The sequence below is a fragment of the Dipodomys spectabilis genome, unplaced genomic scaffold, assembly GCF_019054845.1.
Source record: "Dipodomys spectabilis isolate Male_0828 unplaced genomic scaffold, ASM1905484v1 ptg000234l, whole genome shotgun sequence".
Classification (NCBI taxonomy): domain Eukaryota; kingdom Metazoa; phylum Chordata; class Mammalia; order Rodentia; family Heteromyidae; genus Dipodomys; species Dipodomys spectabilis.
Genome location: NW_024870911.1, coordinates 2,645,205 through 2,658,500, shown reverse-complemented (window position 1 = coordinate 2,658,500; position 13,296 = coordinate 2,645,205). Strand labels below are relative to the sequence as shown.

Below are 13,296 nucleotides of genomic sequence, written 5' to 3'. Positions count from 1 at the left end.
ACTTAAGGGAATCCTAAAACAACATGATCATGAGTTAAACTGACCCAGTCATTTGTCTGTGATGAGATACTTGAGATGAGCTGCCTAAGGGAGGAAAGGTTGATTTTGGCCCACAGTTTGAAAGATTCTTATCCAAGCTTAACTGAATCCATTGCTATGGATCTTGGTGACACAAAGCATCATGGTGAGGGAGGGTATGACAGAGCAAAGCTGCACACATCATGACAGCCAAAAAGCAGAGAGAAAATGAACTTTACAACTTTGCTGGGGGCGGGGGGGAAGGTAAGGGATGGTAGGGGAAAAACCAAAGGAGAGGGTAACAATGCTCAATTGGAAATGGACTCATTGCCTTGCTCAAGTAACTGTAACCCCTCTGCACAGTATGTTTACAATAAAAAATATATTTTTAAAAAAGGAGAAGTGGTTGGAGACAGGATACACCCTTCAAAGACATGCTCCCAATGATACATTGCTTTCAAACAAACCCTACCTCCTAATAGCCAGTTCAATATGAACTTACCCAGGGATTAATCCACTGAGGAGTTTAGTACTTCTCAAAGCCCATCCATGAGGTAGTTACTAAGCTATAGCACAGAACATTAGTTAAATTTGTTTTCTACAAACTGTAATTGATGAGGGCATGGTTAGTACTTTCCTGTTGATGAAAAGTTATCTGTCCACAAAGGAAAAGGATAAATGTTGTTAACTAGATGATTTTTTCTTTAAGTCTTTAAGACTAAGCTATTGCAGCATCAAGGGCCCATTATTGCACATTCATTTTATTTTCTTATCTACAGAATGGAGAAAAAAGTAGGACTGAGGTAGGCCTAGATAAGTGTGTGTGTGTGTGTGTGTGTGTGTGTGTGTGTGTGTGTGTGTGTGTGTGTGTGTGTGTTATGGAGATGAAGGAGAGACAGGCAAACAGTCAGAGGTAAATCATCACAAGTAGATATTGCTGTATAGTTTATTTAGTTACTAATCATAGCCCTTGCTCCTAATGAAACTTTCTTGCACAAACACATGCAGATACATGCACACACTTTTGTTCAAAATTGTCTTATAGATCTCCTCAAAGATTCAATGACACTCATAGAACATAAAGTAATATCTTAACAGTGAAGTAAGTGCAGTCCATGGGTTGCAAATATTGCTTTGGAATTCAGCACTAATCAAACTGAGGTTCAGACACTCATTGCCATGAAGGAGGGTCCTAGACCTGTGGTAGGAAGAACACTTGCTCTTCTCTAAGCTGAAGGCAGAAGTGCACAATTGTTTCCTTGTTGTATTGCCTCCTGTGATCCTGTCTCCTTATAGCTTTACACAGAAGCCTTCTAACAACAGTCTAGCTTTCTTTTCAGCCAAAGAAGATGAAAGGATTTTGAGATCTCTCACTCATCCTTTGTCTTCTCTTTGGCTTTTCCTCAGTACTGATATAAACATCTTTTGATTTTTTTTAAACAATTGTGAGAAAATAAGTAAATAGATGTGTTATGTTAAAGAGTCCAAAATTTTTTTTAATTTTTTTTTTTAATTGGTTATGGGCCTTGAACTCTGGGCCTGGACACTGTCCCTGCGCTCTTCAGCTCAAGGTGAACACTCTACCTCTTGAGCCACAGCACCACTTCCAGGAGTCCAAAATTTTTTATAAAGGTAGAAATCACTTGATATCAAGGTTTGAATTAATTTCAAGCTTCATTTGATAGATTTTGACACAATGAAATAAAACAGGTGATTTCTACTAATAAAATACACATAAAAACCTATCATCTATTCTTTCAATTTTCATTCATATAAAGATTTTGCACTTAAGAAAGACTATTAATGAGCTTCTGTCCTTTGAAATTTTTCTGTTAAATATTTTGAATACTTTCATTTTTAGCTTTTTCAGAAAAAAATATGTATACTATTATTAGATCAGTTTGGTTGATGTTGCAAAATGATGCTAACATAAAGCATTGCCAAGAGTGTTTGAATGGAACGAACAGTGCTAGGAAACAGCGATAGGAAGAATGAATCATGTGGTATTTATCACAAGAAGGCACAAAACACCAAGTGTTTATTGTTCTTTTCTCCTTATTAGATATGAATGAGCTGTCAATAATGCTGGATACAGAGAATGTGGCTGTTTTATTTTTTTCCCCTAAGTTAACAGAAGATTCTCAGGTTTTTTTTTTTTTTTCCCTAGGTGGGTGTGGGTGTAAGTGAGGATGATATTTAAAAAAAAGAGAGAGAGAGAAAGAGTGACAAGTCGAGATTGTGTTAGGGGTGGCTGCTCACCCTGCAGAAAAACTGAAATAAAATGCTAATCAGGCATGAAATAATAAATCCTTTCCCTAGTAATACAGAGCTATGTAATGGCTAATATGTTTCATGCTGTGCTATGGAACTCACGGAAGAGATATAGGCTCCATTCCCGTGAAAGCTTGCTGATTAAAATCCAAACAATAAAAAAAAAACAAAACTTTTCATAGTTTTGGTCCCTTTGAATTTTACATTCTGTTCCTTTTCATACACTTCACGCACTCACTCAAGATGCCAGCTGGAATATTTTGATGGAGAGCAATGCCTATGAGCAATTCTACTTAGTGACATTTGATAGAACAGACCCAGGAGGATAGAGATGGATTTTATAAAGAATATGTGGCCAGCTGAAGCCACTTGGAATAGTAGGGAGGAAGGATCAGTTAGACTTGGCAGATTCATTTTTAGTATGTCTAGAGTCACAATCTGAGAAAACGTGATCTACAGTGTTTATGTTACAGTGGTGCTTTATGTGTACTTTGAAGGTTATAGATGCGGGATTCACCTCATTACTATTGTCCCACCCGGTACATTGTGACAGAGAGTGTGTGTGTGTGTGTGTGTGTGTGTGTGTGTGTGTGTGTGTGTTCTTCATCACTCTGTATAGACGTGAAACATTTTAATGCTATGTGTTAAGTACAGGAATCTCAGATTCAAATCAGAGTAAAGATTATAAAGGCACTCACAGGGAGTCTAGATAAAACCTCTAAGTGATAAGATAACAAAGTTCTTGTGTCTCTTTGTAAATCTGATGCATCCATAGCTTTCATTAGATTCCCAAGGATCTACTACTTCTCTCTAGAGGAAAGAGAACAACATGACACTCTCTTTACTGGCTCCATTTGTCCAAACTCATCCAGGGACTGCCTAATTACCAGTCATTGTCTCTGCTCTTCCCAGCTTGTTTACAAGCAGCGTGTTGCTGCAGTTGATTTTTTTTCATAGAAATTCTTCTGGTTTTCCTAATGATTACTCCTTATTTACTCCCTCCTTGTTTAGTAAGTTTTTCTAAATCTCCTTTCTTAAGTGATCTTTCTTCAGATACCACGAATGAAAATATAGTCCAATGTTCTATTTTCTCTCACTCCTGTTCTTCTCTGGATGATTTTTTTCAGGGTTTCAAAAATATGACTCTTTCAGCTATGAAAAAGGCATCAGAAGTCTGTCCCTATCCTTTCCTATTCATCCTTATCTTGATCACCTTCCCACCCATTTGGACATATACAGGTGTTTCTCACTTTTTTTTTCATGATTTCCTTGAATTGGCTTTCATTCATTTGCAAACTTTGCCCATTCTCATTTTTGAAAATAAGAGTATATTTTTATATTTTAAAATATTATCCCATTATACTACGCTAATGTTTTTCCATTGTTTTCTGCACCCAAGCAAAAACTGTTCCTTGTTATGTAGCACTGTTCCTTGTTCAGATCCATAGTGTCTCTTGGAGTAAGCAGTTTCAGTATTTTTCCTTGGCTGGTCTATCCCTTTCCTTTGCAGTATATTTGCTGTACACTTAAATGACAATTTTATCTTGGTAACATCCCAGAATATTCAATGTTTCTACCTTGTCAACTGGAAATGTCCAGTGATCTCATCCATCATTTAAGCTTGTGAAATAAATCCCTTTCCATTTTATGTAACCCTCGACTTTCATAAAACTTACTTGGACTTGTCTACATGGACATCATGTTTTCATGTTTCTGACTTTGGTTGTTCTTTTTTCTGTTTGGAAAGTTCTCTTATTTGTTAAGCATCCAAATATTACTTAAACATAAAAATTAAGGGTTATTAGCAAATTGTACTGCTACTGCAGAATCTTGAAGAAGCTAGGCCTACTGATTAGTCTTTACAAGCTTTAAAACAACCTCTTTGATCTATGCAAGCAATACATTGTTCACTGTTAATTACAGCTACATCCCTAGCCATATAAGGAATAAGCTCTTTGAATACTTTTTTTTTTTTTTTTTTTTTGGTCCAGTCGTGAGGCCTGAACTCTGGGCCTGGGCACTATCCCTCAGCTCTTCAGCTCAAGGCTAGCACTCTACCACTTGAGCCACAGCGCCACTTCCGGCTTTTTTTTTGTCTTTTTGCTTATGTGGTGCTAGGGAATCGAACCCAGGGCCTCATGTATGCAAGGCAAGAACTCTACCACTGAGCTACCTTCCCAGCCCCTTGAATACTTTTTTTTTTTTTTTTTTTGTCGGTTGTGAGGCTTGAACTCTGGGCCTGGGCGCTGTCCCTCAGCTCTTCAGCTCAAGGCGAGTGCTCTACCACTTGAGCTACAGCACCACTTCCTTGAATACTTTTTTAAAATATTAATCAATCATTATATCTTCACCTTTATGTTTCTTTTGATAAATAAATTACTCTCCCCTACTGACAAGAGATAAAAAATATCAGTGACACACAGTTATTTGTATGGCAAAATCCAATTTCCTCTACATGGATCCTTAGTTTTCTCCCGTTTTTTTTTTCTTCCATTGTGTACAGGGCTACCATATGCTATATTTTCCTGAAACACCAGAATCTTCTGGAAACACATCACATACTCACACTTTCCAGTACTTTTTATTCTTTAGGTTTATTTTTCCCCCCTTGGGCTAGAGGCAGAGCTCAAACATTGCTACAACAGCTGTCTAGGAAGAATGAGGTTCTGAGTTCCAACCCCAGTACCACCAGAGGGGAAAAATACCTTCACTGCATGAACCTTACAGCCAGTCAGACACTTGCCCTGAGCTCCTTTGTGGCATTCTGTACTCATTATGTGGTTGAGATGCAGTTTTGAGGATGTGTCTTTGCTGATCAACAGTTCAGGTCTACAAAGAAATTAGGTTTTATCTTTTAATTCTTGGTGCCAATGTACATGAAACAAAAGTGTTTGGTAATAGTGTGCTATGATGATGAAAATTCAGTTGCGCTTTTTCTCATCATTCATTTCAAATGCCTCCTCTCCATGATCTCTGTCAGACTCCTCTGGTTAGACCTGACCACTCTGTCATGTATAGATCTCCACTACACCTTTCTGATCATAACTTATGAGTGTGCCTACCACTTTCCTTGAACTCTAGCAGCATATTCTCCACAACAGTCATCACAATAGTATATTAAAGTGGTTAAATATACATAGATTTTTCATCCTTAATATGACGTTTAGAATCCTTAATATGACATTTAGAATCTACAGGCTAAACACTCAGATTACCCTTTTCAAACTTCCTTTTCTAGAAAAGTAATTAGTGTACTTTGTAATGAATAGTTAAACTTACTTGAATTCTATCGCAAAATGAAGAACGTTTTCTTACTTTTGTACTTTACAGGGCAAAGTTGTTTTTTTTTTCAAGGTTTAAAGCATCAAACAGTATATGTGAATATTTTTGAAAGAATGCATGACTTAATATAAGTAGATGAGTGATAGATGCTAAAAATATGTTTGAAATAATATATAATAATAAAATTCTGGGCTTAAATATTCTGAGGTTAAATTAAATTCTTCAGGCCATTTAATATATATTTTTCTATATTCTCTGATGCAGGCCACATGATAAAGTAAAGTTTATATTTGACTAAAACTCACCCCTACCTTCTTCCCATCAGCTGTTTCATCTCCTGTACTTTTAGTTCTAAAACATCTCCTGTACTTTTAGTTCTAAACGTAGTTTTATCTCCAGAACTTGGTAGCACCTAGAGACCGAGAATAAGTAGTTCACATATTTAACTGGCTGCCAAAATTAGGATCATGAAAATTAAAAAAAAAAAAAGAGCAAGATTTACAAATTGAAAGTGTCATTGTAAATATGCAAATACTATGGAAATGCTTTTACTGATTAGGATAATTCTAAAAACCTAATTATGTTCCTGGCATACCCATCTGTGAGAATAGTCAATCAGAGAACTGGTTATCATATTTAGATTAAAAATTATTAGAGAGGAATAATACCTGTAAAGGGACCAAGAAGAATAAGAAATCCTAAATGCTGATATTAAATGACAGTGAAATACAACAGCTATTTTATTTAATTTTGCAGTTGCCAGGTGCCAGTGGCTCATGCCTGTAATCCTTTCTACTCAGGAAGCTAGATATGAGTATCTTGGTGCAAATGCAGCATGGATAGAAGAGTCTGTGAGACCATTATCTCCAATTAGCCATCAAAATGCCAGAAATGGAGCTGTGGCTCAAGTGGTAGAGTGCTAACCTTGAACAGAAAGCCAAACAGGAGCATAATGCCCTGAGTTCAAATTCTAGTATCAGCCCACATAAAAATAAATAAATAAATAGCAACAGTTGCTTATATATTACAAATAAATAATAATTGTCTCTGGTTTTATGAGGGTCCTGTGGCTCCACTATTAGTTGCAACTCATCTACATGAACTGAAATTGAAACATGCAGTGTCAGTGGTAGTTGAGAGTTGCCATTTTGGATTTACTCTATCGTTGAAAAATTATAAATTTGGTAAAAATCTGCTTCAGTTACTGAAACATCAATAGTAAAAATGAAGTCACACTATGTTATGATTTGTTATATGATTTCATATCTAGACCTATAAAATGAGTTTGTCGTTTTATATTTGCTGCTGGCAAGGGCTCCTCTTGTGCTTTCTCTTTTCTTAAAGAAATACTTTCAAGGTTGAATGCTTTTTACTTTATGGAATGTTTTTATAGCAATAAAATAATCTATAACTTTAATGAAAAAATGGATAAAATATATAGTATGTGATTTCAAAATATTGCTTGTCCTTGATATAGAATCATGCTTTATGTAATCTTTTTTTTAAGGAATTGCAGCAGTATCTAGCTAACCTGGCTGAACAGTGCAGTGCTGATAATAATGGCGCAGAGCTCCCAGTTGTAATCATTCTTGATAATCTCCATCATGTGGGCTCTTTAGGTGATATCTTCAATGGTTTCCTCAACTGTAAATACAACAAATGGTACGCTCATAAAATTTGAAAATGCGATGATATTATTTGACTTCTTATACCAATTCATATTTTAAGACATGTACTGGATGCCATTAATTTCAGAACCCCTAATCACTATTACTACGTATTTCCCACAATCCATTCCCTAAAATGTCTATTCATTCAGTACTATGTCCTTGTCACTTTTATGCGGATCTGTGCTCCTACAGATGTACTGATAGTGCTCTAGAAGGATACTATCAAGGATGAAACAGTTTGAATCAGGCGAAAGTAATAACTAGAAGGACATTTTAGAAGTAGAGTTTCAAGCTCAGTATATCAAAATCTAAATTCAACTTTTATCTAGAGATACAATTAATCTCTTCAACCATGGATCCCTTGTCACATTTTTACAATTTCCTTGTGAAAATGAAAAAATAGCAGTGCGGTATTAAACAACTGAAAACCCACTAAAATTCATTGTAGCATGGTTTCTAAAGAAAGGACATATAAGAACAATATACAAGCAACATACATATTTGCCTTAGCGTGCTAAATATTTTAATTAATCTCTTCTAGTGATAAAAACCATTATAAATAGATCAGCATAAAAAATAAAAGCAGAACACAAATCTTCTCCTGTTATTAAAAGCCTATAAAAGTTATGAAATTCCAAAAGAAAAGTGATGAATGGATTTGATTATAAGTAAAAGAATTATTAAATGTTAGAGTGGGAAGTACCATTATGATTATGCTATCCAACCTCTCTACTTTATCGATGAGTAAACTAGAGTATGCTCAGGGAGAGAAAATGATTCCCATTTAGGTAGGGGCTTGGGGGGGGGGGGGTGGAGTGTAGTTGTGGAGATGGAAGGGAAGGGATAGTAGGGGAAAAACTAAGGAGGAGACAACAATGCTTGATAAGAAATGTTCTCATTACCTCGCTCATGTAACTGTAACCCCTCCTCTGTACAGCACTTTCACAATAAAAAACTATTTAATAAAAAAAGAAAATGATTCCCCTCGATGTCAGAGCTAGAATTAGAACTTCCAGTAGTAATTTCCAGCTCAGTCATCTTGGTCATTTTCCACCCTAACATTACAAAATGACCCCTTTAAAATGACTGTTAAAATAGACTAATCCAGCTGAGCTCTGGTGGCTTAAAGCTATCCCAAGCAGAAAAGTCTGTGTAATACTATCTCCAAAATAACCAACAGAAAACAAAGATGGAGGTGTGACTCAAGTGGTAGACTATGGGCCAAACAAGCTAAGTCTGTGGCACTCAGTTTAAATCTTAATGCCATTAAAATAAAGGAATAATCTATATTTCATAAGTGTTTTGCATGAGTTTTATTGTATTAATCAGTTCTGCTTGTACACCTAAATTTTCTATGCTGTATTTTCATAGTCCATATATTATTGGAACAATGAATCAGGGAGTTTCTTCATCACCAAATCTAGAATTACATCACAATTTCAGGTAAAGTTGAAGGATTTCTTTTCCTTCCTTCCTTCCTTCCTTCCTTCCTTCCTTCCTTTCTTCCTTCCTTCCTTCCTTCCTTCCTTCCTTCCGTCCTTCCTTCCTTCCTTCTTTCTTTCCTTCCTTCCTTCCATCCATCCTCCTTCCCTTTCTTCCTTCCTCCTCGCTCTCTCTCCCTCTGTTGTCCCTTCTTCAATCCCTCTCTTCCTTCCTTCCTTGGTATTATTTCCTTTTTTGTTTTTTGGTGGTTATTTTTCTATTTGTTCATTGACAAATCTTGCCAGTATTTACCTCTACTGTGAGGCTAATTCTCATTTCTGTGACTCTCTTTTTTCAAGCAGACATATTGTGCTCATCAAAAGTGTTTCTTCAAGAAGAATGGCTTTTAGAGAGTAGAATGTTTCCCCTCCTCCAAGGGGCCCTGGCTCAAGTAGAGCATTTCTCTTCTAAGTGTGAGAAATGTGAAGAGTTCCTACTTCAGGATTTGAGATTTTCCTTTAGGAGGGCACTCAGCATGTAGACTCCCACTTACCTCTGCTGCACTTGAGCTTCCCTTAAGCTCTGAAAAATGGAGTCTTTGCATAATAACTCTAGTGCTAATAAACTTCTCAACACCGGGCAGCCTTAAAGGATGGACGGACTTACACTAGGATCATTAGTACTTTAGATTTGAATTGAAATAACTGTGAAATTAAAATTTTAATCATATAACATTTTCTGATTTTTTTCTTTTTGTAGATGGGTATTATGTGCAAACCACACAGAACCTGTGAAAGGCTTTTTAGAGAGATACCTTCGAAGGAAACTGGTAGAGATGGAAATTGAAAAGAATATACGGAATAATGACCTGGTTAAAATCATAGATTGGATTCCAAAGACGTGGCATCATCTCAATAGTTTTTTAGAAACACATAGTTCTTCTGATGTTACCATTGGTGAGTTCCAAAATGACAATATGCCATTTTCCAAGAACAGAGAGTACTTGATAAAGACAGCCAGCTTGGATGATAAAAAATAACAAGCAAAGCCAATATGTTCAAAGCATTCAAAGATTGAGGGTTTTTTTTTTCCCCTTTCTAAAAGCTTGCCTTCTAAGTTTTCTGCCTTGGATTAGATTCATTTTATTCTGACAATTATTACTAAAATATTACTGAAATCAAGTAAGGTTGATAGAGACAATTTTCTAAAAATCATAGTCATTCAAAATTAATAGTATATTTAGGGTACAAAAGCATTGTAGTGACCAGCTTATATTAAATGCAGTTGTGAGAGAAGATTTTAGTTAGACATCATTTGGATGATTGTAAATAGTTTGGATGATGTCAGCATAGCTGAATTTTGCATTGTAAAATGTGGCAAGTTGACTGCATTGCGACTTTTATTATCACTCCTAGCTCTGATATGCTGTGCTTTGTAGTAATATTTTATGTGAATAAAAAAGAGAGGCCAGGAGATTGTGTCTTCAGTATACGTATTTTTTAAATAATCTGCCTGGCCAAGGTAACAATTTTCTAGTCCTACAAGCAATATCTCACCTCTGCCATTTTATAATATTCCTCAAATATATTTCGTTATTTATGTCTTCTCAGGTCCTAGACTTTTTCTTCCCTGCCCTATGGATGTAGAAGGTTCTAGAGTATGGTTCATGGATCTCTGGAACTATTCTTTGGTACCATATATTCTAGAGGCAGTGAGAGAAGGTCTTCAGGTAGAGTATTTAATTTGTATTATTGTTTAAAAATAAATAAAATGTTCATTCTTGTTTTTTATCAGTCATGGGGCTTGAACTTTGGGCCTGAGCTCTGTCCCTCCACTCTTCAGCTCAAGGCTAGCGCTCTACCATTTGAGCCACAGCGCCACATCCAGTGTTCTCGTAGTTTATTGGCAATAAGAATTTCACAGCTTTTCCTACCCGGGCTGGCTTTGAACTGTGATCCTCAGATCTCAGCCTCCTGAGTAGCTAGGATTACAGGCGTGAGCCACCAGCGCCTGATTGTTAATGTTCATTCTTTTTTAACACAAAGAACCCTTATTTCTTTGGGTGTTTATACAATTAAAATGGAAGTAAAGAAGAGCAACTAATATGCATAGTCATATATTAGGACAAGAGATATATAAGAGAAAAAGGAAACCATTCTTCCAGCAATGACATCTTTTACTTGCAAGCTAACAATCACTTGCAAGATACACTTATTTTTAAAAGAAAACTCCAAATTCTAAGGAAGGCAGTGGACATCTTGTTTAAGCAGGACTCTGCTGATTCTCCCACCTGTTTTGCATCATGAGGCCCTATAACCAACCCTTTTGTGCATAATTCACTAACATGTGAAATATGTCATTAATAGGAAACTCATCTTTCTTCAGCAAAATAGCTTATCTGCTTCCCCCGCCCCCCCCCCCCATCAATCTTGAGGGTTACTTAAAGGGGATTTGAAATTTCATGGAATTGTAGGCTGAAAAAAACGCTTCTAATATTTAGATTATATAATCACCCAACTTATTATGCAGGAATCCAATCTCCTTTCATCCCTCCCCCCGGGTATTTAGGCAGTTTGGGCTTAGATGAAGTTTGGCTTAAGATGAAGGTCATATTTGGCAAATTCAGTCCTCCTTAATACTGTGTCAAGTCTTTCTTTTACTAACTGGAAATTAGTCCTCCATTGTTTTCCTCCTTTCCTTCTCTTGCATTGTCATGCATCTTGATCTAGTAGGGTGGCATGGTGGTGTTTAGAACAATCAAGAGAATGCTAGCAGCATGATGAATGTGAAGATGCTCTGAATACTCAGAGACAAAGTTAAGATGCTAAAAATTATATTAATCATTTTTGTTTCAGATTTAAACAACTCAGTTTCATGTTTTTAAGGATAAGAGCAAATCTCTAACTCTGTGTGTGTGTGTGTGTGCGCGTGTGTGTGTGTGTGTGTGTGTGTGTGTGTGTGTGTGTGTGTGTTAGTACTAGGGCTTGAATTTAGGGCCTAGGCTCTGCTACTTAACTTTTAAACTCAAGACTGGTACTCTACCACTTGAGCCACAGCTCTACTTTTGGCTTTTTTGGAGGTTAATTAGTGGTAAGAGGCTCACAGAATATCTTGCCTGGCTGGCTTAAACTGCTTTCCTCAGATCTCAGACTCCTTAGATGGGATCACAGACATGCACTATCAGGGCCCTCAGTAACACTTTAGTTTGTTAAAAAGGGAAGTAAAAGATGATGACAATGGTTTTTAGTTTTCAAATATAACCAAGTGATTTTTTTTTGGGAGGGGGTCCGGTCATGGGGCCTGAACTCTGGGCCTGGGCACTGTCCCTCAGCTTTTCAGCTCAAGGCTAGCGCTCTACCACTTGAGCCACAGCACCACTTCTGGCTTTTTTCTTTTTGCTTATGTGGTGCTGAGGAATCGAATCCAGGGCCTCAGGCATGCAAGGCAAGAGCTCTACCACTGAACCACCTTCCCAGCCTCAGTTTTCAAATATAACATGATCATGTTTCAGATTACTCTAAAATGTTTATGCTAAGATACAGGTTAGTCTCTCAATACTAATCATTTATTCTAAAAAATAATTTACAATGTAAGATAAATATTTTTAAATTAGTATTTAACTAAATTGTCTTGATAAGTCTCAATATTAATAAACTATCACCTATATCTTTATAGATGAAATTCTTCTTTAATATTTGCTTGCTAATTAAGAGAGAAAGGAGCTTTTATATATCAGAACAATTATATCTAAATATTCATAGCTTTCTTAGACCTTATTGTTAAAATATACATGGGCTCATTTTGCATTAAAGTCAATATTAATTATAAAGCTCTGTTTTGAGAATTATATAGTTAAGATTCTATTTTGACAAATATGAAATCATTTAAATTATGAGCACTTGCTAAAAAAATGGAGAGATACTTCAAAATTATTTGAAGATGGGCAAAACTATCTGTGGTTTTAGATATTTATTAGTTAAATTCATGTGAGAGCTGAGTCAAGTATGATAGGGTTGGAGTGCAAATGCAACATCTAGGAGAAAGAAAACTCATAGTTGGTAGATAGTTTGTTTTGTTGTTGAAGTCAGCAGGCAGATACTCCTAGGAAACTCAGTTTGTTACCTATGGACAAATAAGAAACAATGGAGTTGTAAACCATTCTTTTGGATTCACTGGCTAAGAACGTTGAATTGGAAGAGAGATGAAGAAATGAATCCTGGTAGCAAACATAAAATTCTGAGTGCAGAGCATGGAATATAATGTGTTTGCAGAGGAAAGCTCATGCCTAGGTAAGGAGCCATTTGGGAAATGAATTCTGCCTCATGTTTTAGTTGGAAAGGTGCTAGTGATGTAATTTATTTGATTTTTTTATTCTAATGACTCGTTCTTTAAATGTCAGCAATCTATTCAACTCATGATGAATATTTAAATCTATCTCTTCATCTTTCTTTTCCTATAGTATGTTTTTAGTCCAAAATATAGTTAGACATGTTTAGCATTTGATTATGGTCTCCCTTTTTTTGTCTGAATTATGTTTAAAAGACTAGTATCAGTCATGTTGGTAGTTCTGCTCTGTAATCCAAGCTAAGCAGGAAGCTGAGCCCTAAGGATCATTGTTCCAAGCCAGCCATGG

The 13,296-nt window shown here is 36.1% G+C and overlaps 1 protein-coding gene across 1 annotated transcript in view; it reads left to right on the top strand.

Moving 5' to 3' along the window:
• The window catches only part of Nav3 (neuron navigator 3), a 296,229-nt gene that overhangs the window by 273,808 nt on the left and 9,125 nt on the right, over nucleotides 1-13,296 (top strand). The window contains exons 35-38 of the mRNA XM_042699113.1: nucleotides 7,079-7,233; nucleotides 8,613-8,684; nucleotides 9,423-9,619; nucleotides 10,274-10,392. Coding sequence (XP_042555047.1) covers nucleotides 7,079-7,233; nucleotides 8,613-8,684; nucleotides 9,423-9,619; nucleotides 10,274-10,392 — 543 coding nt within the window. The remainder of the gene's footprint in view (nucleotides 1-7,078; nucleotides 7,234-8,612; nucleotides 8,685-9,422; nucleotides 9,620-10,273; nucleotides 10,393-13,296) is intronic.